Raw genomic sequence first — 27,255 nt, 5'->3', positions numbered from 1 at the left:
AGGTTGAGAAAATCAAGTCCCAAAAGCCCCATATTTGATGGAATTTCTACCCATTGTAAATTCTCTCTGCATAAATTATTTCACGCTCTTAAACTTTAGGCATTGTAGTTAAGCATTCTTCAAATGTAGGTATTTTGGGGCTTTTCCGATTTTTGGTTATCACTAACCTGCCTACTTGCGTCGCATACAAGTCTTGACGTATCTTCTCCTTAAGTAAATTAGATGCCTCTGTAATGCAGCCTAACACTACACGTACTACATCGAAATTAAGAGGGTTCTGGACTAAGTGCCTGAATATGTGAAATATGTTACATAAAACATAAATAACTAACGGGATACACCTTAGACAGCCAAGGCTCAAACTGGCTACTATTTGGTATAATAGGTCAAAGTCAAGATTAGATTTATTAGCCGTGTGCTACAGAAGTGAATTCGTGGAGTGCTGAAAAATTAATAATGCTGGTACTTTGGCATCGTTTTTTTCCATTAAGGCAATACCTATCATTTTTCCTATTTGCTTGCAGATTTTCCATATTCTTTGCCATGTTGGGAAGTAGTTAGTTCTAACTCAAAAGCCAACATTCTCTGTGCCTGGGTGGATTAAATTGTCAAGAATACCTGCTGTGTCAACTGTTTTGGACAGTGTTCGATTGTCAATAGCTCTCTTCAACTGCGAAGTTGCAATCCAGAACCAGTCAAGAAAATCTCATCTATTCTGAGTAAAGCACAGGCTGAGGGCACCTCCATCCTGTGCCTCTAAAAGGGTTAATTCCCGTGTAGGTCAAGCACGTGACAGCACCCTAAACACACTGGCATCTCAGTCTCCGTTTTCACCAAAAAATATATTTGTGGTGACTGCCCTATTAGCTGTGAAAACCCACAAATATTCCCTCCCAAACCATATCCTGGACGCCAAGTGTGAAGAAGCAGTATATCAAAAATGGACTGTGAAAACGCAGTGCTTGAAATGGAAAAATAGAACTGCTTATTTCTGAGAAGTGCCGGTACTCTCCAATTAAAAGTATTACGTTTTTCTAGAGAAGTGCAGGTACTGTCCCTCTAAAAATAAAAAAGCGCTGGTACTCCGTACCAGACAGTACCGGCCCGTTTAAACCAGTGGTGGAAAGCCTTTCCAATGAACAATACTATAAATAAACTATTAACACCTACCATCCAGGGCCCTTACAGGGAGACGGCACTCATCCTCTTAGACCATTTTAGTTGTCCCTTCCACCAGTCTTTGACCTGGGAGCCTCCTTTGACCATGTCAGGCTACAGTGCCTATCTCACTCAACTTTAGAGAAGGTAGAGTTCACAGACCTCCATTTATGCTGAACACGATTCCTTCATTCCTATATCTCTCTTAACCATTGAGTGCACTTTGATAGTTGCATTCTTCTGTTTGCTTCATTTGAACCAATTAGACTATCATAATTGATCACAATGAACAGTGCGCATGCAGTTATCTTTGTTGAACCCTATTGGTTGTGGTTGGGGTGCGTGTGTGGGGGGGGGGGGGGGGGGGAGGGAGGGCGTAGGACGTAGTTTGATAAAAAAAATTACCCCCACCTTCCTGAGAGGCATTGATGTCAGTAACCCTTAAATGGATAGGCCAACTGTCCTTTTTCATCAGTTTCTTTAAAACTATGTAATGTTTCTTCTGTAACCTTTCTAAAATATTATTCTTTCACCACACTGTAATGTAAAATGAAGATTCACATTTGAACGTCATGCGGCCTTGTTGACAACTTCAAAACGTGGCACCTTTAAAGAAGCACTGTATATTTTACTGCTCATTGACTATAAACTAATGCTCTCCTGTGCAAGGGTTCTTATCAGTCATGTTCGGGCACTCAGAATCAGAAGCTAGTTCTTTTATGTAACGTCTGCTGCACGAGTGAAGCTTTACATTTTAACTAAAATGCTTACGTATATACGAGCCGAACGTTTGTTTTTATATAAATTGTAACAATTGTGAACATAGCAAACCTACTGGAAAGTATCACGTTTTTGACTACGCTGTCATAGTTACCCCCGCTAAACAGGAAGGTTGGCACGCATGTGCCTAGGAGTTAATGAAGAAGCTGTGTTTTGGATCACAGTATCAAACATTGAACTCGAAAGGACGAAAGGCTTTGAGGGGATTTAAACTTGCGAAGGCAAGATCACACAGATGGCTGTAACCTGAAACCTTTTACCAGCAATTTAAGAGCTACGCTACATGTTTTATGTTATTTGATATGGCATTTGTCAAATTGCTGGTTAATATCAGGTAGAACGGGAAAAAGCAACCCAACATCGCGACTAACGAATGGTCATCGTGCTCTTCCTAGTGCAGAGGATTCATTTCACCCCCATAAGGCACTCCGACTCACAGAACACAGATGTATTAGAATGCTCTATCGCGTTTTGACCTTCTGCGAGATCCGTAGCAGCCGTCGGCCGCATGCGCGGTTGTGTAGTTTCTCTTTTGGTCATGGCGTCCTGCATAGGGTTGCCAATACTTAGGAGGAACTCATGTCCCCAGTCTGTACGGATTGCTTGTTTGAAGTTTCGGGGGCTAAGTGCAATCGTCGCTCGGGAGGAGCAGGTGTCAAAACCTGACGAGACAGGTACGAGCGACGCGCAGCCAATCTGCATAAGATTACGTTATAGAACTGGCTTCTCCCGTAAAGGAGATACCCTGATGTTAGCTCGTTCAGTAGTACGTTATGAATTAATTGGTGGTCGGCGGTCGCATCAGTCCTCACATTTTGTGACACGCGAGAGAGACATGTCTTATGCTTGTCTGTTTTGTTCCATGTTATGAAGATACATTGTTTTCATTTGACAGTTCTAACTCATTTTGAGAGTTGTGGTGTCAGCTTGCTTTCATTGATCCCATAGGATAAATATAAAAATAGACGTGATGGATGTTGGAGCTATGTTTTAGCCTCCTAGGCAGTGCTTTAAATAGAAAAATAGAATATGTACTCATCAAAAGGAGCAATGGGATGGAGGTGGAGTTTGGGGCCGGCATAAGGGCAGTGCTTGGGGTGGGGCGGGGGGTAGGTTATGACCTTCCTAAACTTTGCATACAAGAAATTTGCATACGTTGTTAGAATGCCAGATATATCCATCCATTAGTTATTACACTAATAATCATTTATATAGCACTTACTAACAAGTGTTTAGTACTATCCACAGTAACCCCTTTCTAGCAGCCTAGAACAAAACAATGAGGGAAAACAGTAAGGTTCTGAAAATGTGCCTTGTTTGCAAACAGGACATTTTTGCAGGATCATAACTAACTGATCTACATTAGAAGGATTTTAGCTTGTGATCTGCAGGTAACGCAAAGATCTATGCAACGAAATCAGTAACCAGCTGAGATAACTACATAAAAAAATCAAATCTGTGATTTGCATGCTGTGCTTTCGACCGGGCACTTTGACCCTCTATGTCATTTTGTGGTGAATCGAACCTCTAATTAAAATTCAGAGTTCTTTCTAACAAGTGTATTAGCCACCAGAGTTATTCGCGTCATTGCAACTCAGGATACTCCAAGCTTGCTTACTTATGAGAAAGGCCCTGGCTTCCTGTTTATCCCAATTCATGAATGCTCAGCTGCAAAAAAAGCGAGCAATTCATCAGTCATGCTTCATTGTCAGCATTAATGGGTGTCTCTGTCAAAGCTGGAACCAGACTTGCTTTCCAAGGGACCTACTTTGTATACATTCATTGAATAGCATATTCTTTCTCTCATTGTCATTGGATAAGAAACATTGATGGAGAGGCACTCGCGATATTGCTGTTTGTGACTCAGCCTTTAACTCCTTTGCTGCCAACACTTCTCCCCTCCTGTGGCAAGCCTTTTTTTGTCTATTTGGGGTAGTTTGCGCTTAGGCCCCCGTAACTTTTGGTTCACATAAGATATCCACACCAAATTTGCGTCCTCTTTTTACAACATCTTGGGGATTCTAAACATACCCAGGGTTTGTGGTTTCCCCTGGTGGGGTCTGAGAAATTAGCAAAAGTACAGCAAAATAGTTTTTTTGGCGGAAAAAAAGTGCTGCAGATGAAAGCATCAGTTTTTTTCCCCTGCAGATGGCATCAACGAAGGGTTTGTGGTGCTAAAATCACCATCTTCCCAGTTTTCAAGAACAAGCTGACTAGAATAGGAAACCTAAAATTTTCAACATAGTTTTAGCATTTTACTGGGACATACCCCATTTTTCATATTTTTTTGTGCTTTCAACCTCCTTCCAGTTAGTGAGAGAAATGGGTGTGAAACCAATGGTGGATCCTGGAGAGCTATACATTTCTGAAAAGTAGACACAATTCTGACTTCAGCAATGGGCCGTGTGTACATCCTTCAGGGTTTTCCTATAGAAAGTAATAGTTGAAATAAAAAAAATATTGAAATTGAGTTGAAAATAAAGACCAGACACTTCTGTCTATGTCTTCATCTGTAACTTTTCCCAGCTATGGCAGATTTTCAAAAGCAATATACATGTTAAGTCCACTGGACCCTTCAGGTTGGGGGAGATACACAGGGCTTGTCGGTTCACCAAGAATGTACAGTACCCAGAGCCAGTAAATGAGCTGTACCTTGCAATGGGTTTTCATTGTGTACTGGTTATACAACAATTCATTTGGTAAAATATAAAAAGTGAAAAATAGGAATCAAGGAAACCTATGTACTTACGTAATGAGCAAAAGATATGGAGTTTAGAAGCAGTGCTTAGCTGCACATCTCTGAATTTTGGGGGTACCCATAGCATGTGAATTACAGGGCACTTCTCAAAACAACTTCTTTCTTACACACTGTCTTACATTTGGAAGGCGCAAATGCAGAGAAAGACAATTGCTAATTACACTTGTTTTGCTACTCTGTGTTCCCCCACTTCTCCCAATAAAAATGGTACCTCACTTCTGTGGGTAGGCCTAGTGCCTGTGACAGGAAATGCCCCAATACGCTACGTGGACCCATTACATTTTCCACTGAAAATGGACACTTTTTTTGCAAAGTGCCTAACTCTTGATTTTGGGCTGAAGCTCAGCTGGTCCTCCGGGAAACCTAGCAAACATGTACATTTTTGAAAACTAGACACCTTAGGGAGTCCAGCATCGGGTGACCTGTGGGGCTCTCACCAGATTCTGTCACCCAGAATCCTTTGCAAACCTGAAAATTTGCCTAAAAAAGACATTTCCTCACCTTTCGGTATTGCAAAGTTCTGTAATCTGAGGAGATTCACAAACTTCTTTCACCCAGCATTCCTCCAAGTCTCTCAATAAAAATGGTAGCTCACTTGTGTGGGTAGGCCTAGTGCCCGCGACTAGAAATGCTGCAAAACGCAACGTGGACACATCACATTTTTCCATTGAAAACTGACAAGTTTTTGCAAAGTGCCTAACTGTGGATTTTTGTTGTAGCTCTGCCGGCCCCTAGGGAAACCTAGCAAATCTGTACATTTTTGAAAATGAGACTCCTAAGAGAATTCAGGATGGGGTGAATTATGGGGCTCTCACCAGGTTTCATTGCCCAGAATCCTTTGCAAACCTCAAAATTTGTCTAAAAAACACATTTTTCTCACATTTTTGTGATGGAAAGTTCTGGAATCTGAGGGAAGCCAAAAACTTCTTTCCACCCAGCATTCCCCCAAGTCTCCTGATTAAAAATGGTACCTCACTTGTGGATATGCCTAGTACCCGAGACAGAGAAAAGCCCAAAATGTAATGTGACAATTATTTATCACAAACTGATCTGTTTTTGCAAGGGGGGCACCTGGGTTTTGGGCCCGGGTTAGGCAGCCACCTAGGGAAATCTACCAATCCCAGACATGTCTGAAAACTAGACACCTGAGGAAGCCCAGGGAGTTGTGGCTGGTGTGGATCCCCCAGCGTTTTCTTACCTGAATCACATGTAAACCTCAAATTTTGCTAAAAATAAAAAATCACTTTTTCCTCGCATTTGTGTGGAACACCGCACTCGCACAAATTTCCTACCACCCAGCGTTCCCCCTCGGGCCCGATTAAAAATGATACCTCACTTGTGTAGGTGGGCCAAGTAAGTACCTGTGAAATGGAAGGATCAAAAACGTGAAGAAATTGAGGGGGAACCAAAGCGGGTCCAAAAGGGCAGTGTTTTCCATATGTTTTTATGCTGACTCTGCTTTGTGCACCCACACAAGTGGGGTACAATTTTTATTGGTGCAGCTGGAGTAATGGTGGGTGATAGGAATTTTGTGGATTCCTGCGGATTTCAAAAGTTTCCATTAGAGGAATGTAGGGAAAATGCATGATCTCAGGGAGGGTTGGAGGTTTGCAGAGGATTGTGGGTAAGAATATGGTGTAGAGTATATGTGAAACACACCACCCTGAACTCTTGCAGATGTTTAGTTTTCAGATGTGTCTGGGTCTGGTAGGTTTTTCCAAGTGGCAGCGTACCCAAGTTAAAAAAGTGGAGCAGTTCACCATTGCAAGTGGGACGATATTGGGAGTTAGCCAAGCTCTTTTAGCTCATATGTAAAATCGAAACCCAAAAGCATCAGATGTTCTCTTGATTGCCATTGGGAAGAGATGCTCTAGTCTGCAGGGGGGTGCTGAATTACTGATCTCCCCTTCAGTTGGGGTGGCGGCATAACCATGCCCATGGTGATGGGCGGTCCCCATCGGTTATTTGCTGCCCCCACCTGGGGGGGTGAATCGGGGATAATTTCCCTGTCTGTCCTCCAGAGAGGCAGGGGGGCAGAAAGACTATTTACATATTTGGTGTGGGTGGGGGGCATTGGTAACCCCATTTTGGGCAGCCCCCACTCTAAAGTAAAAAAAGAAAATGTAATCCCTGGTGCCTAGTGGACTTTCTGGCCCCCTGGGGGTGTGTTCATCGGGGGCTATTGACCCCATTTGTCTTTGGGGGTGGGAGCAGAAAGACTGCTCCCATACTTGGGGGAGTGTGGCGTGCATTGGGAAGCCTGTTTTGGCAGCCCCTACTCCAAAGTTTGGGGAAAAAGGTGTAGGAAAGTACCATCTTGCCTGGCATGTAACCCCCATATTTCACTGTATATATGTTGTTTTAGTCTATGTGTCACTGGGACCCTGCCAGGCAGGGCCCCAGTGCTCATAAGTATGTGCCCTGTTTGTGTTCCCTGTGTGATGACTAACTGTCTCACTGAGGCTCTGCTAACCAGAACCTCAGTGGTTATGCTCTCTCTGCTTTCCAAATTGTCACTAACAGGCTAGTGACCAATTTCACCAATTCACATTGGCATACTGGTACACCCATATAATTCCCTAGTATATGGTACTGAGGTACACAGGGTATTGGGGTTCCAGGAGATCCCTATGGGCTGCAGCATTTCTGTTGCCACCCATTGGGAGATCTGACTATTCTAACACAGGCCTGCCAGTGCAGCCTGAGTGAAATAACGTCCACGTTATTTCACAGCCATTTACCACTGCACTTAAGTAACTTATAAGTCACCTATATGTCTAACCTTCACCTGGTGAAGGTTGGGTGCAAAGATACTTAGTGTGTGGGCACCCTGGCACTAGCCAAGGTGCCCCCACATCGTTCAGGGCAAATTCCCCGGACTTTGTGAGTGCGGGGACACCATTACACGTGTGCACTATACATAGGTCACTACCTATGTATAGCGTCACAATGGTAACTCTGAACATGGCCATGTAACATGTCTAAGATCATGGAATTGTCACCCCAATGCCATTCTGGCATTGGGAAGACAATTCCATGATCCCCCGGGTCTCTAGCACAGAACCCGGGTACTGCCAAACTGCCTTTCCGGGGTCTCCACTGCAGCTGCTGCTGCTGCCACCCCTCAGACAGGTTTCTGCTCTCCTGGGGTCCAGGCAGCCCTGGCCCAGGAAGGCAGAACAAAGGATTTCCTCTGAGAGAGGGTGTAACACCCTCTCCCTTTGGATATAGGTGTGAAGGCTGGGGAGGAGTAGCCTCCCCCAGCCTCTGGAAATGCTTTGATGGGCACAGATGCTGCCCATCTCTGCATAAGCCAGATCCCCCAGCTCTGCTCTGGCGCGAAACTGGACAAAGGAAAGGGGAGTAACCACTCCCCTGACCTGCACCTACCAGGGGAGGTGCCCAGAGCTCCTCCAGTGTGCCCCAGACCTCTGCCATCTTGGATTCAGAGGTGTTGCTGGCACACTAGACTGCTCTGAGTGGCCAGTGCCAGCAGGTGACGTCAGAGACTCCTTCTGATAGGCTCTTACCTCTCTTAGTAGCCAATCCTCCTTACTAGGTAGCCAAACCTCCTTTTCTGGCTATTTAGGGTCTCTGCTTTGGGGAATTCTTCAGATAACGAATGCAAGAGCTCACCAGAGTTCCTCTGCATCTCCCTCTTCACCTTCTGCCAAAGGATCGACCGCTGACTGCTCAGGACGCCTGCAAAACCGCAACAAAGTAGCCAGACGACTACTAGCAACCTTGTATCGCTTCATCCTGCCGGCTTTCTCGACTGTTTCCAGGTGGTGCATGCTCTGGGGGTAGCCTGCCTCCTTCTTGCACCAGGAGCTCTGAAGAAATCTCCCGTGGGTCGACGGAATCTTCCCCCTGCAACCGCAGGCAACAAAAGACTGCATCACTGGTCCTCTGGGTCCCCTCTCAGCACGACGAGCGTGGTCCCTGGAACTCAGCAACTCTGTCCAAGTGACTCCCACAGTCCAGTGACTCTTCAGTCCAAGTTTGGTGGAGGTAAGTCCTTGCCTTCCCACGCTAGACTGCATTGCTGGGCACCGCGTTATTTGCAGCTGCTCCGGCTCCTGTGCACTCTTCCAGGATTTCCTTTGTTCACAGCCAAGCCTGGGTCCCCGACACTCTAACCTGCAATGCACAACCTTCTGAGTTGTCCTCCGGCGTCGTGGGACTTCCTTTTGTGACTTCGGGTGGACTCCGATTCACTCATCTTCCAAGTGCCTGTTCCGGTACTTCTGCGGGTGCTGCCTGCTTCTGTGAGGGCTCCCTACTTTCTGGGCGCCCCCTCTGTCTCCTCATCCAAGTGGCGACATCCTGGTCCCTCCTGGGCCACAGCAGCGTCCAAAAACCCTAACCGCGATCCTTGCAGCCAGCAAGGCTTGTTTGCGGTCTTTCTGTCGTGGGAACACCTCTGCAAGCTTCTTCACGACGTGGGAGATCCATCCTCCAAAGGGGAAGTTCCTAGTCCTCTTCGTTCTTGCAAAACACCAAGCTTCTTCCATCCGGTGGCAGCTTCCTTGCACCCTCAGCTGGCATTTCCTGGGCTCCTGCCCACTCTCGACACTGTCGCGACTCTTGGACTTGGTCCCCTTGTCTTACAGGTACTCAGGTCTGGTAATCCACTGTTGTTGCATTGCTGGTGTTGGTTTTCCTTGCAGAATCCCCCTATCACGACTTCTGTGCTCTCTGTGGGTTGTAGGTGCACTTTACACCTACCTTTCAGGGTCTTAGAGTGGGCTATTTTTCTAACCCTCACTGTTTTCTTACAGTCCCAGCGACCCTCTACAAGCTCTCATAGGTTTGGGGTCCATTCGTGGTTTGCATTCCACTTTTGGAGTATATGGTTTGTGTTGCCCCTATACCTATGTGCTCCTATTGCAATCTATTGTAACTTTACACTGCTTGCATTACTTCCTTTTGCTATTACTTGCATAATTTGGGTTTGTGTACATATATCTTGTGTATATTTCTCATCCTCATACTGAGGGTACTCACTGAGATACTTTTGGCATATTGTCATAAAAATGAAGTACCTTTTATTTTTAGTATATCTGTGTATTGTGTTTTCTTATGATATTGTGCATGTGACACCAGTGGTATAGTAGGAGCTTTCCATGTCTCCTAGTTCAGCCTAAGCTGCTTTGCCATAGCTACCTTCTAGGCTGATACCTTCTATCAGCCTAAGCTGCTGGAAACACCTCTTCTACACTAATAAGGGATAACTGGACCTGGCACAAGGTGTAAGTACCTCTGGTACCTACTACAAGCCAGGCCAGCCTCCTACAAAAGGTAATCCGTGGTGCCTAGTGGGCTTACAGCCCCTTCTGGGGTGGGAAAATCGCACTCACTGATCATCATTTCAGTGACCACCCAAAACCTCTTTTCCACCCCGAGACTGTTTTTGGAGAACGGCCGAGAGCCACCTTTGGCACACAAGCGCCATATACGAGGACCCGGCCATCCTCTGCACAATGTTAAACATTCCTCTTTATGTGGAGAGAAAAGTAAGGCTGAGAGGAGTGGTTGATGCAGTAAGTACGCTATAAATGTAATATCAAAAATTATAAAGTATCTCTTAGGCTGATCTGCATGCATTCCGTGCAATTAAAATACAAAAAAATACAATTTGATGTCCGATCACAGCAATAAATTGCAACCATGAGTGTAAATACCAAACGTACCTAGCCATGTATTACATTTATTGGCTTTAGATACAAATACAGCTGTGTACTACATCTGTGTGGCATGTAAGCCCATAAAACTTAGCTCTTGCTGCAAACATCTATGTGCAAAGAGCATTTCAGATTTTTCACTGGGCTTATCTTCTCATCTATCCAAGGTCGATAAATAGTGATCAGTGAGTTTGGTAACAAGATCCTTTATTATTTATACACGCAAATAGGCAATTCGGTTGTCGAGTAATGGCTAGAGACAGTGAAAGTAACTGTAAATGTTTTGTTCTGTCCACAACATATTTACATTAGCATGCAGGCTGAAGGATGTTTTTTGCAGGAAAAATGCTTGTATATTTTTTGTAGATGCTCAGTAACAAGTATCTGACTTGTGTATAGTGCTCAACATCTTGTCTTTTGACAAACGTACTGGTGAATTTATGTCACAAAATCTAATGGTAGCAGTTTACTTATAGTACGTACTGCTATAGAAGTGGTGTCACAGCGCTGTTCTACCCTGAACAACGTGTCACACACACCCACCTGTTAGGGATTATAGGTACCTGTCAACCCAAAGGATAAACTAAGCACAGTGCAGCCACACCTCTGGTCTGATGACCTCCAGAGAAGCACATGGAGATCGTTGTGTCCTGGTGACAAGAGCTGCTGGTCTGACACTAGCTCAACCCATGTGTCCACCATGATTAAACCCATGCAGAGCGTGTTGAAGGTGCTGCTGATGTATGAGTTGATTGACGAACAGAGGGCCACCTGCTCAAAGCCAGGCCCCTATGAGTACCAGTACCCTCCTTGTTTGAGAAAAAAGTTCTGGTACTCAAGGTAGAAAATAAAAAGATGCAGGTACTCCATACAGGTGAGAAAAGACCTATTTAAATCATTGCCCAAGGCCCCCAACTGCTGTTCCCTTACAGGTAATGCAGACTATTGAGGTAGATCTCTTCCTTTTTCTCCTGCCTCTTTTACTTTCCTCCTTCCTGTATCTATCCTCCTAGTTGTGTGGCTAGCTGTCCCATTTCCTGCTGGTTTACCCTTCTTTTGAACTGCCCACAATGGGTTACCATGATGTGAAATGTCCCTCACAGGATGAGCAAGGAAGGAGGATTGGGACTGGTAGATGGACAACTACAGCTGTGATCATGTGTCCGATTCTCTCTCAAGGGTACCAGTCTGTGGCTTGGAAGGAGGAACTGCAACACTGGAGAAGTCCTGCACAATGCAGCTTCAGTAACATTTTGAGTTTTTGACATGCAAATACTGAATGCTAACACCTAATGTTAATAAGACCTGAATGCGTGAAGGAAAATGATGTTGGGAATATGCCTTTGGTGTTTATTCCTTCCATTAATACTCTTTTTGAGAGACGTCACATATTGTCATATTTGTGAACAAAGGCACATGGAGGGTATGATTTTCCCAAGATCAAACCTTTTGTTAAAGTAGGAGACCGAGATATCCATACACATCCACTTGCATGAAAGGCTATTAAAGTTACAACCTTATTGCAGATTGGTGAAAACACCTTTATAGTGGGCACTTAATAATTCTAGTTGTGACAAAAAAGATTATCTAACAGAACACTCGCCCTCAACACTAGCAGTTACGTTCTACTTGGAGAACTGAACTTCCACCTGGAAGACCATGCCAACCTCAGCTCAAAAGTACAGATTGAACACTTTGGAAGACTTGGCCTTACCCAATGAGTAAAGGGGCCTACCCACTTCTCTGGACACCTCCTGGACCCTGGACTCGACCAGCCCACACCATGTCAAGTTCAGGATCCCTGTCCTGATCCAATGCATATGTACCGCAGAGAGACCAGCCCACCAATACTGTGACAGCATCACTAAGAAAGGATGGAACACCACTCTCAACACCCACTGATTTGAACACAGCAACAGCCTCCTTACAGCAATCAAGGATTTCAGCAATTAGATCACCCCCTGTTCTGGCTCCACTCAAACACAGCAATATAACAAGATCTGGACCCCAGGTCAATTGGAGCTCAGACTGATGAAATGTCACTGCAAGCAACTGAAGTGCAGAGGGAGACTGAGCTAGTACAGTGCACACAGGAGCATTTTCAAATCCCCCTGTGACACTACCACCAAATGATGCGGACTGCATCAGTACCAGCACCAAACAAAACAAAAGAATATTCGCCAGTGTAAAGGATTTCACCTCATCAGCGGCTGCCTCCAGCTCAATCCTTCTCTCCCAGAACCCCTGCAACAATATCTATCCATTCTCCGCCAACAAAATCATCACCTTTCACAGCAACTTCAACCCCAAAGAGGACCCAACAGACCTTTTAAACACCTTCCAGTCTTATCCAAAGAACTAGCGCTAACCACATGACCTGTCATCACCACAGAAGAAATCACCACCTTAAAGCTATCATCTCAGGGGCCTCATCTGATTCCTGTCATCACCACTGTAAAGAAATGGCTCCCTGTTGCAGTTACCCCCCACTTTTTGCCTGATACTGATGCTGACTTGACTGAGAAGTGTGCTGGGACCCTGCTAACCAGGCCCCAGCACCAGTGTTCCTTCACCTAAAATGTACCATTGTATCCACAATTGGCACACCCTGGCATTCAGATAAGTCCCTTGTAACTGGTACTTCTAGTACCAAGGGCCCTGATGCCAAGGAAGGTCTCTAAGGGCTGCAGCATGTCTTATGCCACCCTGGAGACCTCTCACTCAGCACAGACACACTGCTTGCCAGCTTGTGTGTGCTAGTGAGGACAAAACGAGTAAGTCGACATGGCACTCCCCTCAGGGTGCCATGCCAGCCTCTCACTGCCTATGCAGTATAGGTAAGACACCCCTCTAGCAGGCCTTACAGCCCTAAGGCAGGGTGCACTATACCATAGGTGAGGGTACCAGTGCATGAGCATGGTACCCCTACAGTGTCTAAACAAAACCTTAGACATTGTAAGTGCAGGGTAGCCATAAGAGTATATGGTCTGAGAGTCTGTCAAACACGAACTCCACAGCACCATAATGGCTACACTGAAAACTGGGAAGTTTGGTATCAAACTTCTCAGCACAATAAATGCACACTGATGCCAGTGTACATTTTATTGTAAAATACACCCCAGCGGGCACCTTAGAGGTGCCCCCTGAAACTTAACCGACTGTCTGTGTAGGCTGACTAGTTCTAGCAGCCTGCCACAAACCGAGACATGTTGCTGGCCCCATGGGGAGAGTGCCTTTGTCACTCTGAGGCCAGTAACAAAGCCTGCACTGGGTGGAGATGCTAACACCTCCCCCAGGCAGGAATTGTCACACCTGGCGGTGAGCCTCAAAGGCTCACCTCCTTTGTGCCAACCCAGCAGGACACTCCAGCTAGTGGAGTTGCCCGCCCCCTCCGGCCAGGCCCCACTTTTGGCGGCAAGGCCGGAGAAAATAATGAGAAAAACAAGGAGGAGTCACTGGCCAGTCAGGACAGCCCCTAAGGTGTCCTGAGCTGAAGTGACTCTAACTTTTAGAAATCCTCCATCTTGCAGATGGAGGATTCCCCCAATAGGGTTAGGATTGTGACCCCCTCCCCTTGGGAGGAGGCACAAAGAGGGTGTACCCACCCTCAGGGCTAGTAGCCATTGGCTACTAACCCCCCAGACCTAAACACGCCCTTAAATTTAGTATTTAAGGGCTACCCTGAACCCTAGAAAATTAGATTCCTGCAACTACAAGAAGAAGGACTGCCTAGCTGAAAAACCCCTGCAGAGGAAGACCAGAAGACGACAACTGCCTTGGCTCCAGAAACTCACCGGCCTGTCTCCTGCCTTCCAAAGACCCTGCTCCAGCGACGCCTTCCAAAGGGACCAGCGACCTCGACATCCTCTGAGGACTGCCCCTGCTTCGAAAAGACAAGAAACTCCCGAGGACAGCGGACCTGCTCCAAGAAAAGCTGCAACTTTGTTTCCAGCAGCTTTAAAGAACCCTGCAAGCTCCCCGCAAGAAGCGTGAGACTTGCAACACTGCACCCGGCGACCCCGACTCGGCTGGTGGCGATCCAACACCTCAGGAGGGACCCCAGGACTACTCTGATACTGTGAGTACCAAAACCTGTCCCCCCTGAGCCCCCACAGCGCCGCCTGCAGAGGGAATCCCGAGGCTTCCCCTGACCGCGACTCTTTGAACCTAAAGTCCCGACGCCTGGGAGAGACCCTGCACCCGCAGCCCCCAGGACCTGAAGGACCGGACTTTCACTGGAGAAGTGACCCCCAGGAGTCCCTCTCCCTTGCCCAAGTGGAGGTTTCCCCGAGGAATCCCCCCCTTGCCTGCCTGCAGCGCTGAAGAGATCCCGAGATCTCTCATAGACTAACATTGCGAACCCGACGCTTGTTTCTACACTGCACCCGGCCGCCCTCGCGCCGCTGAGGGTGAAATTTCTGTGTGGACCTGTGTCCCCCCCGGTGCCCTACAAAACCCCCCTGGTCTGCCCTCCGAAGACGCGGGTACTTACCTGCAAGCAGACCGGAACCGGGGCACCCCCTTCTCTCCATTCTAGCCTATGTGTTTTGGGCACCACTTTGAACTCTGCACCTGACCGGCCCTGAGCTGCTGGTGTGGTGACTTTGGGGTTGCTCTGAACCCCCAACGGTGGGCTACCTTGGACCAAGAACTAAGCCCTGTAAGTGTCTTACTTACCTGGTTAACCTAACAAATACTTACCTCCCCTAGGAACTGTGAAAATTGCACTGTGTCCACTTTTAAAACAGCTATTTGTGAATAACTTGAAAAGTATACATGCAATTTTGATGATTTGAAGTTCCTAAAGTACTTACCTGCAATACCTTTCGAATGAGATATTACATGTAGAATTTGAACCTGTGGTTCTTAAAATAAACTAAGAAAAGATATTTTTTCTATACAAAAACCTATTGGCTGGATTTGTCTCTGAGTGTGTGTACCTCATTTATTGTCTATGTGTATGTACAACAAATGCTTAACACTACTCCTTGGATAAGCCTACTGCTCGACCACACTACCACAAAATAGAGCATTAGTATTATCTATTTTTACCACTATTTTACCTCTAAGGGGAACCCTTGGACTCTGTGCATGCTATTCCTTACTTTGAAATAGCACATACAGAGCCAACTTCCTACAACCACGCATACTCCAGAGGACTGCAGCTTATCAGTTCACACCAACTCTGAATGCCTCCACCTCTACAGTGACCTTCTTAGACACTTGGAAACACGCACCTGTCCTCCCATTGCTGAAAAACCCCTTTCTGAACCCTTCAGTCCTCACCAACTTCAGACCGATCTTCCTGCTACCGACCCTGGCCAAGGTCTTAGAGAAAAGCAGCAACAAATGCCTTACCGAATACCTCAAAGACCACCAACTCCTCAACACAACTCAATCTGATTTCAGACCCAGCCATAGCACAAAAGCTGCCCTTACGGCATCTGCATGACTCTGGACAGAAGAAACACAGCAACATTCATCCTCCTGGACTTCTCTGCAGCATTTGCCACGTTCTCCCACTGCATCGTCCTTCAATGCTCACATGTCACCGGAATCCAGGGACACACACACACACTCAATGGATCTGCTCATCCTGACTGGCAAGATCCAGTCAGTCATCCTGGCACCGAACACCTAGGACACCTATGGCCTTATCTGTGGAGTTCTGCTAGATTCCTCCCTGAGCCCAACCATGTACAACATACATGATCTCGCTAGCCAACATTATCTGCTCTCACAACATCAAAGTCCTCTCCTACGCTGTTGACATGCAACACAAACTCTCCATCACAGACAAAACCCCCTTTACCTGGATCAGGTTCAATGCCTGCATAACTGAAATTGTCCAAATCATGATCTTTGGGAAGAGCACTTCATAGTGGGACATCACCTGGTTGTAATGGGAAAAAGACACTAGTAGATTGTGAAATCTTTTCTTTGGGCCTTGCATTAGTAGGTGTTACTACGTATTGTACACAGTGGATACTAATATTTTACAATTTTTTGTCAGGGTTTAAGTTGATAAAATTGCATTTGCGTAACAGATTTGTTCATTTTGTAAACCTGTCTCTCAAAAGACGCAATAGTGGGCTTTCAAGGCTTACTCCAGAATGTGGCAAAGGGATTGGAACTTAAACAGAATATGACATGGTACTCACAGTCAATAAGGTTAATATCTGTAATATCTTTGAATTTTATTTTTTAAGATGCTCTTAGTTAGAGAAAGGGATTATGGAATGAAAACCCCAAAATAGTCCCCTACTTCTTAACAAATGTCATGTGATGTCTCTGCATGGAAAATAGACCTCCCTATATTATGCACTCAAAAACACTTTAACGTGGCTGACCTTCATGCTGTGCTCAGTTAAGAATATGAACTAAAAGCATAAAGGAAACTTTGAAACATAAAATGGAAACTGGAGATTAACTTATCACGGCAAGCTAAAGGCATTAATAATGTGCACACCTATTTTGTATAACTCCCCTTCTATCACTGCTATTGATAAAGACAAAATATGAGTTCCTCACTGGTCACACATCACATCAAACCTTTTCCCTCATAGGTGGGTACTTTTCTGTGATGTAGAATGTTACTTGTCCAAAAAAAGATTTCCGTTCCATATGGCCACATCCCTGCATGGTCTTAATTCTTCTTTTTTTTGGCATCTTTATGTAGCCCCTATGAACTCATACCTTCATGCTGAGGCTGAATGCTCAAGCATAGAAGTCAATATTAAAGAATATATTTTCTAAATATCACGGTGCTGGCATTAGCCTATTTCTAAGCTTCTCCAGTTTTGATGAATAAGTGACAAGAGGTACCATGGGCTAAAGTTATTTACTTGGGATCATACCTTATGATCAAGTGTGAGAACCAGGGGTAGAAACCAGAGTGGCATCAAGTCGCCAATTTAGGCAGCAGATGTTTTTTAAGCAGAAAGAGGATTTTTGATCTGTACAGAAAACAATAGATTTCCTGGTGGCCCAATGGTGACAGACTTGGCCATAAAAGGATAATGTTCTTGTGAAAAAGATAGAGTCCCATGCAAGCGTCTTGATAATCTCTCTTTTTTTTTTTTTTTACTGGTATAAGTTTATCCTGATACATATACCCCATTCATCAGAGATCCTACCACTCCAGCTGTCTACTCCAACTTCCATCTCTCTTTAATATCAACATTCTCTATTCTGGAATGATCAGCCTAGGACATTCCATGCTATATCTTTCCACATAACACACACCTCGCCCACAATGGTTAACAAACAAGTTAACCCCCCCTTTTGTTTTTTAAATAATGATCAATGTAGCTTGTAAAGCTTTAAAACAAGGTTGACTGCTAACTGTCAAACTGTATTCAGCTGTAAAACTGTATTCTTAACATGACCTTTCACATTGATAACACAAAGTCATTAAATTGTGCTGGTCTTTTACATGTAAGCTCTTTCATTTTTATTGTCTTCTGGTTTTCCTTATCACTTAAGTTCTGTAACATTTTCTCTGAGACGTTTGAGTCATGCCCATTGTTTGAAACTTCCTTCCACACACTGATCCTATTTAAGTTCCAAATGCGATGGTCTGTTTTTTTTTTACTGCATTTTAAAAAAACTTGTATTACTTGTATCGTTTGACAAAATTTGTCCAACAAACCACATTTCCTTGGATTCCTTACTTTGACCCAAACACCTACTTTGACTTTTGTACTTTTAAAAGCCATTCACTCATCAAGACGTTCTTTTCTTTTATTCAAAACATTCTTTTAATTTTCCTTACTTTTATCACTTTCAGTCCTTGCCCTTTCATCCTCAGCTCCTATTTTGGTTCCTGTTCTTTTCATGTGGTTTACCCATGCTAGATTCACCATGTCATTCAGGAATCTCTTCTTAAATAATAAAAAAAAGGTGTCACACCTGTTGAAGAATGTGGAGTTAGTCTGTGCATGTGGAGCTTTTTCTTCAACTCATCCATCCCATTGAGCCCATTGGCTAATGCATGCTGAACACAATCTTTGATCACTTTGGTGAAGCGCTATATCATGCTATTAGTTTCTGGATGATATGATGAAGTCTTCTTACGTTTAATGCCTCTCTCGTCTGATAAGTCCTCCATTCATTTTTATGTCAATTGAACACAGTTATCTGTCAGGAGTGGTATTGGAAATCCCTCTCTACCAAACAATTCTTCTAGAAACAGAATTACATCACTTGTTTACACAGAGTTGGCTTCTTTCAATTCAGGCCGTCAAGAATACATATCGATACTAGATATTATATATTTCTCATTGGCCCAACAATCTAATTGGTCCTACAATATCAAGGGCTATATCGAACCAGAGAACCAGGTACTACTTCTCTTATTATCATTGGTTGTATCCTGCATTTCAGGACTTCATCACTCTTCACTCACTCCATACAGTCACACACTACCCTTTCTATTAAAACACCCATTCCTGGACACCAGTCATTTTCTCTTAATCTCTGTTTAGTCGTGGATATTCCTGGATGACTTTCATGAGTCCATTTAAATCAATCTCATTTTGACTTTCTCAGGTGGAACTAACCTTTCACCCTTCATTTTTCATATAATCTTCCAAAGAAAGTTCTTCTTTTACCTGCTAAAATCCTTTAAATTCATCATGTCTTCTCTTTTACAGTCCATCCATCTTTTATTTTTCCCATTACTTTTTTGAGTAATATATCATCCTCCAATGGTTCTTTCCATTCCTCTTCTTTTACAAAACCTCGAGATACAAATGTTGACAGTCTCATATCCAAATGCATCTTCCATCTCACTACTGTCTTGCTTGATTGCTGTTCTCATCTACGCACAATCTCAAGAAACAATCTGCTACAAATTTCATCACACCACACACATAAGACACCACAAAAAGCAATTCCTGCAGAGCTACAGCCATCTCCTTATTCTGTTGGATACAGCATCAATTCCATTTTTTTTTTTTTTTTTTTTTTAACAAAAGCCTTCCATCAATGGTTTATGATCTGTCATCACTTCAAACTGACTTCCGCATAAGAATTTTTTAAGTTTCCTTACTGCCCAATACACAGTTAATGTTCCTTTCTCTATAACTGTGTAATTGTATTCAGCTCCACGTAGTGTTCTTGACAAAAAAAATAATAGTTTTTACTTTCCCTGCAGCACCTTGCTTTAAATCTGCACCTAGGCCTTTTGCACTTGCATCAGTCCTTGTGATAGCTTTAGTTCCTGGTGCACAGCTGCTTAAACTTGCTGCTCTAGATAGATCTGTTCTTCTTCACCTGTACTTATTCTTGTGACCATTTAGATTCTACCCCTTTCTTTAACAATTTCCTCATACTATTGCAGACTTGAGCAAACTTTGGAAAGAACTTACAATAAAATTCCGCAGTCTCTAGAAATTTCACTAATTCATTCTTGTTGGAGGGAACGCATACCAATTATTTCATTAACTAGATTTTCTTTGGGTCATGTCCCTTCTGCCGTAATCAAATGTCCTAAGTATTTAATTTCATCCACAGCAAGTTCATATTTTTCATGTTTAAGGGTAAGACCACTCTCACTCAATCTGTACCGTTTCCACTCTGAAATCATGCTTCTCACAATTTTCTCCTTGTATTAACACACATCTTGATATATTTTAACACCTTCAGTTCCTCTCAACACATGTTCCATTGCTCTCTGAAAAACTGCAGCAGCCGATATTAACCCAAAAGGCATCCATACATATTTAAAAGTCCCCAAAGGAGATACAAAAGAAGTTAATTCTTGAGATTGTGAGTGTAAAGATATTTGATGATAGGCTGAGGTTAGATCTAACGAGGTGAAAAGCTTTGGACCATCCAAGTTACATATTTCAGTGATACTTGGTAAAGGATAACGATCTGCCACAACAACGTTATTCAGTTCGCTTAAGTCTAAACATAATCTCACCTCTCCATTTGCTTTACGAGCCATGACCACAGGTGCACCCATTCACATGCTTCAAACTCTTGAATCACATCACACATTTTATTAGCTTCTCCAATTCTTTATTAATGGCTTCTTTAACCATCAATGGTAATTACTCACTTTTCCTATTATCAGACTCACACCTATCTTTAGTTTGATGTAGTATACATAATTTCTCAAGTGGCCTTGTTCTTTTATAATCAGCTGTTTCAGACATTGTGTATATGTTTGAGATAATTACTTTTCAGTAACCAGTTATCTTTTAACCTCACTGAAAGTGTTTTCATTATAATCAAGGAATACTGATAACTCCTTTTGCTGAAACCAGTAAATTAGCGAATCACCATTGACCGATGCATATATTTGTGCTGGAATCGTACTGTCATGTAAATCAACTGTGCCCCAAAAATAACCCATCAACTTAATGGGTTGTCCTCCATACCCTTAAAATTTAATGTCTGGTTTCTGCATTTTTATTGAATCTATCAAACTTTCCTCAAAGAAATTTCTTGAATTTAGATTTATCTTTGCACATGAATCAAATTGCATTCTCACCAGAGAGCTATTGATTTTTACAATTTCAAAGGGTCCTTCTCGTTCTTGACTTCCAACATATAACACTACTTCTTCACATACATCACTAGAGTGACAGCATACTTCCCTTACTTTTTTCTTATACTTTTCCGATCTGGAACGAGATGTTAAATGTTCTTTTTTCCACACGATTTGCATGTAGCTTTCCACCCTGGGCAGTCTATGAAATTTTCTACATTTCCAACATTACGCATTTAATATGAGGTTTCTTGGTTGTCTTTACCTCTTGTTTTTCTTTTGTTATGCTTGACCCTTTAGATGTGACAACACTCACAGTTTCCTTCTTTTTAGCACCTATTGTTATGAATAGTCTCTACACATCCCTGTGAATTATCACGACTTTGCAATAGTTATTACTTCATCCAGAGTAGGATTTTCTTTAAGCCACAATGCTTCCTTTCCCTTGCCTAATGTACGTTCTAACATAAATTGATCACACAACCTCTCATCTACTGTTACACCAAAATTGAAAGTGGATAAAAACTTTCTTAGTGCAGTAATATATGCCTCCACAGGTTCCCAAACTTGTTGTATTCTTCTTCCAAAGTGATAGCTCTCTCTCCAAGAAGGTACTCAACTCGAGTAAATGGTGTAAATCTAGTTTATTTAACAAATTTCATATTCATTGAGGCCATTTGCATCTTCTGAGGATAATTTGGGTGAGTGTTCAAATGCTTCCTGCCCCCCTGCTCCTAGAAATTCATAAGTAAAGATGTCTTCCTCTCAGCACCAGGAGAGGTACCACATACTCTGGCATAGTGGACACAACATTTCTTCCACCTTTTCCAAGGAAATGCTGGGTTACCAGGGGAAGGAAGAAAAAATTGAGGTGTAGTTACTTTTTGAATAATAATTATAAAGTGTTCTCCTTTACCACACAGTCAAAGCTATTTGTAATCTGTATGACTTTTGTATCTAACTACTTACCACATGTAATAACATTAATGGTTGTCCAAAAGGTAAACACTGTGCTGTAAATAATTTACGAAACGTTACTATGATAATCACTCACTTCTATGCATATCACAGAAGATAACACACAAATACTTAATCACAGCAGACTATGTTCCAGTGCAGATGATGGTGATTTAGAAGATCACACAATCTTGATGTTGTTTCTTGTGTGCGTGTTTGACAAGTGCCGGCTTGTGGCATAATCGACACCCAGTGTTAAAGTTAATGAGTGCGTGAGTGTTGCAGCTAAACCTGTGTGCGTATCACAATTAATGACATGCAATGTTGATGTTATCGTCTGTGTGCATGACAGACAAGTGTGTGAGTGTTGCAGATCCAACATGCAACTTTAAAGTAGACAAGTGCTTGCATGTCGCAGATCTCCGATCAATGAATAGTATATTGTGAATTCAACTAAGATGGCCACCGACTTCGATTTGAAGCGTAATGATGTAGAATGAATCCAACCTAGATAGTCGCTAATGTATACATACTAGGTCTTTTGGTCAATACTCTTCCTTCTTTGTGTGTGGCTTGCATTCAGGCCAGAAGATGGAGCTTTTCAACATGACAGATGACAGAGATGATGTGTACTGTGCGCTTATGCTGTTGGTGTGATGAAATGACACAAGAGCTTTGTTCAGCCAATGCAGCATCAACGTTTGGAGTAATGGATGTTAAGAAATCCTATGCCAGCAAAAGTACACAATATGGGCCAATGTGATACGAAGGTGCGGTGCAGCACAATTATCCAAAACACCTTTTCAGTTATCAGTTAAACATCCCTTGCAACTCCCCAGGCAGCATAGATGAAGGCCACAGCAGCAAATAGAAGTCATTAACAGTGATATTCAATAAGAAAAATCAACCACATGCACCAAGTCAGTGGGTGGTACTTAGCTTAACAGGTGAAATGAGTGGTCGTTTTGATTCTTAACCCTATCCTCTTTGAATTCTCAGTGTATAGATGTTCAGGTCTCCTTTCTGTTCAAGTAGGGTTCTTTCTCCAGTCATCGCCAATGTGTAAAGGATGGAGTCTTGATAATATCTTCTTTTATTGGTATACGTTTATCCTGCTACAGAGAGCCCATCCATCAGAGGTGTAACCACTCCAGCTCTCTACTCCAACTCCCATCTCTCTTGAAGATCAACATTCTCCATTCTGAAATGATCAGTCGAGGACATTCCATGCTATGTCTTTCTAAACATGATAGTCACTAACATAATGTGTATTTGTAGATCACACATTGACTTCAGTGTAGCTCTCTAGGAACTCTTAACAGAAAAAAATGTTTGCTGTTACCCAATTTATAGGTACTCATTTGGCAAGACTTAGAATGATGGAAGGCTAGGTGGACTTGCAGGGACGATAACACATATTCTTGCAGTAGATACCCATCTGACCCTCTGCCTAAAACAGTGAGTGCCAGTATAAAACCTATTTCTGTTTATAAATTGTCCTTTTTGCTCTTTCTAATGGCAGCAGGCATCATAAAGGCCAAGGCCTAGTCAATGGAGTTAAGCAGGCCCTACTGCGATCTGCTTGTCAAACGTTTTATTGCAGAAAGAACATAAATTCCCATCTTTTGAAGGAGAATAAAATGAGTTCCATTCACACACCTTTATTGTTCTTCCAAGAGCATTTGCAGCTGGTGTTGCTGGTGATACCTCAACAAAAATCACTGTGGTGAAACCCCCAATAAATCAGTAGTGAAAGTGGGGCACCCGCCCACTTATAAAATTGCTACTTGTAAAAAATGATGAAGTATTTTATTTATTCCATGAAGAAAATAATATGCAAAAATCAAAATGTTAATGGGAAGGTTTTATAGCCTCGCCATAAGTTCTACTGTGTCAGGCCAGCTACATTTCTACCTGAATCTACTCCATTATGCATTACTAGCGATTCCTGGTGTACCGTGCACTTTCGCACTTTTTGAGCACTTTCGAATGACTAAGAACAAGTTCACTGTCTTGGGAAAGAAATAGGGCAGAGGTGTCTATAGCATGGACCCCTGGAAGAAGTGTTATTCCTCCCAGCTCAATTTGCCACATATATTCCCCCACTCCTAACATATGATCTTTATTAACTTTTTGTTTTTTTGTCTGTGTGTGCGCATACTCACCCTGTTGGAGGATATTTGTTATGACAAGTTTAAAAATTACAATTGTGTAACTAAAACAGACATGAGTTGCCAATGAAATTCTGAGTTCAATTTGGAACATCTACAAAGGCGGCAAGACTCTTGATGGCTTTACTTCTATCTTTCACTGAAACTGGCTGCACGTATCTATTGTGTTATGTACTTGACCTCCTTTTAAAGGTATCACATTATAGATAGCTTTAGCTGGCTGTTGGCAGACCTACTGCAACCAGTATACTTCAAGTGGATTTTTTGGTCTGTCCCTTGCTCATGATTTGATGCCTTTCTTGTCTGTCTCTGCCCCTTGCTTCTGACTTGATGGCCTCCCTCTCTTTTGTTTTCTGCATTAAAGGAGGGTTTCTGTTTTTTGACAATTTGATTTGCTTGTAGTTGTATGCTTTCACTTCTGGGTTCACAGCTTTCCATTGCAGTACATGATGATTGTCTCTTCTTGTCCTTGCTGTTGATACACTGCCCCTCCTAATTTCTAACTTTTTAATTTTTTTAAATAAATTTCCCCTCTCCGTGCTTGCCCCTCCATTGCTAGCGTCCACAGCGTGCCTCTAATAAAGCGTCAGGTGACCTCTTTTAATGGCTTTAAACCATTGCAAGATGTCGGCCTGTGCATGAGCGGAGGTCTTCTTGCCATGATTTTTCTTATGTTATATGAAAAAAACAATACAAGAATGACACTGTGCATGCACAAAGCCAATAGGTTTGTGCTCTGGTGCCACTGGCTAAATATTTTGGTGTTGCCATTAATTACTATTTATTTGCCGTTTTCATCTTTCGCTACTCTGAAACGTACCGGTTAAGGGACATACAGCTTCCATGTAGAAGTCGTTTTTAATAAAGTCAGTACAAGCTCTCTCCATTTTCACTTATTTTAACATGTCATTAATTAAGTTCAAGAATAATTTTGATGTTCCTGTAGTGAGCGTACATTATATTGTTAAGAGTGCCAAGTTTGTTTTATTATGACTTTGCTGGGTGTGCATAGATTAATTGGCAGAAAAAGGCTCTGTAAGATACAATTGTTTGCTGCAGATGTGTAGTGATTTTAAGTTGCAGGCTGAATTCCAGCAGGGACAGCTAATCAGGAAATTCAGTTAATTAAATCTGGTAACACCTTTTATTTACAGCGCTTGGAAATTGCACAAATGCAGTTTGACGCACTACATAAAATGCAATTTATGTTAATATTAATAGCACACATTTATTTATCTAGATTACTCACTAGGGGCCTAGTTCCAAAGGCTGTGTAAAATGTTAGAAAACTTGGCATGGTAAAATTCCCAAGGCAATAGAAATACATTAGTGACTCTCGGGAAGTCACATAAATCCCCAGTATTATAGAACAAAATGTGTGCTAATCATTGACTATCATGTATACTCTTCCTTCAGACTTAATCCTGGTGATGGTATTAAAGTTGTACAGTCTGCAAGATTAAATTAAATTTTGAGAATGTGCTTTACAATTGTTTTCTTCTTTTTCCACAGAAAAATAATAATTTCCTGTGGAGAAACTCTATCCCACAACGCACATTTGTTACACCGCAGCGCTCGCTGCGGCCGCGGGCTCAGGTTGCCGCGGCGCGGCACGTTAATTTTGCCGCAGCCGACGCCCGGGCCGCGGTAGACGCCGAGGCAGACACCCAGGTCGCGGGGGTCGCCGCGGCTCCGGCGAGGGCCATAAAGGCTCCAGGGAGCCGGTCTGGGGGTCACGGCGCTCGCCGCTCCCCCTTTTTCAAGTTCTGCCTTAAAGGCAGACGCGGCAGAGCCTGAAACCCCGAGGGGGTTTCAGGCATGGCCGCACACAGCACATTATGCGCTTAACATTTATTTCTCTTGCATGTATTCACCTGCCCACCACCACTTACCGATGTTCCTAGGACAAACCGAACCCTTACACTGGGGGTTCTTTATACTTGCCTTTTTTCTCTTCCCAGCATGCTTACCACTTCCTCTCTACCCAGCATGCATTGTCTAACACACATACCTAATTCATTACTGTTTTCTTTTCCCCAATCCAAGATGGCGGTGTTCTACTTCCTGTTTCCTGTCCAGGGGTATTTAAGGGGATTCCAACTGCCTGTTCATTGCGTTGCAACACTCCTTGGTGATAGTCACGCTCCTATTTGATATCCTTCTGCGAATCCTGTCTGTTCCTGATTTGCTTTGTTTTCCTGCCTTCCTGAACTGCGGTCCTAATACCCTGGTGTCCTCCTTTCGTTTCAGGGAGTTCCTGTGGAGGTTTTTTACCCTACTGGGGTTTTTCCTCTGGGACTCCTTCTGGAGGGCACGGACTGTAGTGGTTCGCTCATACCAAACAGCACCGTGGCTACCGGAAGGGGTCGCCCCTACCTCGGCCAGAGCAGAACCCGTCGGAACAAGGACCGTTCCCCTACGCCTCCCCGCTGCGAGGGTAAGACCGTTGAGAACCGCGACAGATTGCAACGCCCACAATTCCTGTTGCAGTCCGGAACTATGGATAACCCAGTGGTAAACACGGAACCTACTAACCAGGACCTGCTGGCGACGATACAACAACAGGCTCAAGAACTCCAGCAATTACGTACTGAGAATACTGTTTATCGACAAACCTTTGCCTCCAGGACCACAGATGTCCCTGCAGTAGCCGCCTCTACACCTCGATTTTCCGGGGATCCCACCACATTAAAAGAATTCCTGGATGCCTTAACGGTGTACTTTGCCTTTCGCCCCTCGCAATTTGTACAAGATAAGACCAAGGTGGGGTATTTGATTAGTGCCTTATCAGGACCAGCCTTGGCCTGGGCCACACCTCTAGTAACCAGAAACGATCCCTGTCTATCTAATTATTCCACCTTTATCACTACTTTTAAACAGATGTTTGAACGCCCTGGACTCGAGGCGTCAGCAGAAGAGGCTCTTTGCGAAGTCCAACAAGGGAGTCAGGATGTATTACAATACATCACCCGTTTCAGACAATTAGCTGCAGAAACAACCTGGGTGGAACGTACCTTGGTGACACTCTTCCGTAGAGGTCTAAGAGAGGACATCAAAGATGAACTAGTACATTCTGCCAGGATAGAAAACCTCAAAGGGTTGATGGACCAAGCACTAACTATAGAGTATCGGTTAAATGAACGACGAATGGAGAAAAAGAAGAGTCGTTTGCCTTTTCACTCAGTACCATCTCGTCCCTTCGCCCATCGTTCCGAGGAAGCCCGCCCTGAATCCAAAGGGAATACCGAG

At 43.5% G+C, this 27,255-nt stretch overlaps 1 protein-coding gene across 2 annotated transcripts in view; it reads left to right on the top strand.

Annotated features, from left to right (window-relative positions):
* The first annotated feature begins 2,448 nt into the window (after positions 1-2,448).
* MTPAP (mitochondrial poly(A) polymerase) overlaps positions 2,449-27,255 on the top strand; it is a 182,256-nt gene continuing 157,449 nt past the window's right edge. The window contains exon 1 of one of the 2 annotated variants that reach the window (XM_069211290.1): positions 2,449-2,612. In XM_069211290.1, coding sequence (XP_069067391.1) covers positions 2,477-2,612 — 136 coding nt within the window. In that variant the 5' untranslated portion in view covers positions 2,449-2,476. The remainder of the gene's footprint in view (positions 2,613-27,255) is intronic. The other variant, XM_069211289.1, reaches the window with a different exon arrangement.

This window comes from Pleurodeles waltl, chromosome 10 (genome assembly GCF_031143425.1).
Source record: "Pleurodeles waltl isolate 20211129_DDA chromosome 10, aPleWal1.hap1.20221129, whole genome shotgun sequence".
Lineage (NCBI taxonomy): Eukaryota > Metazoa > Chordata > Amphibia > Caudata > Salamandridae > Pleurodeles > Pleurodeles waltl.
Note: the sequence above shows the minus strand (reverse complement) of the source record. Positions and strands in the feature narration are given on the sequence as shown.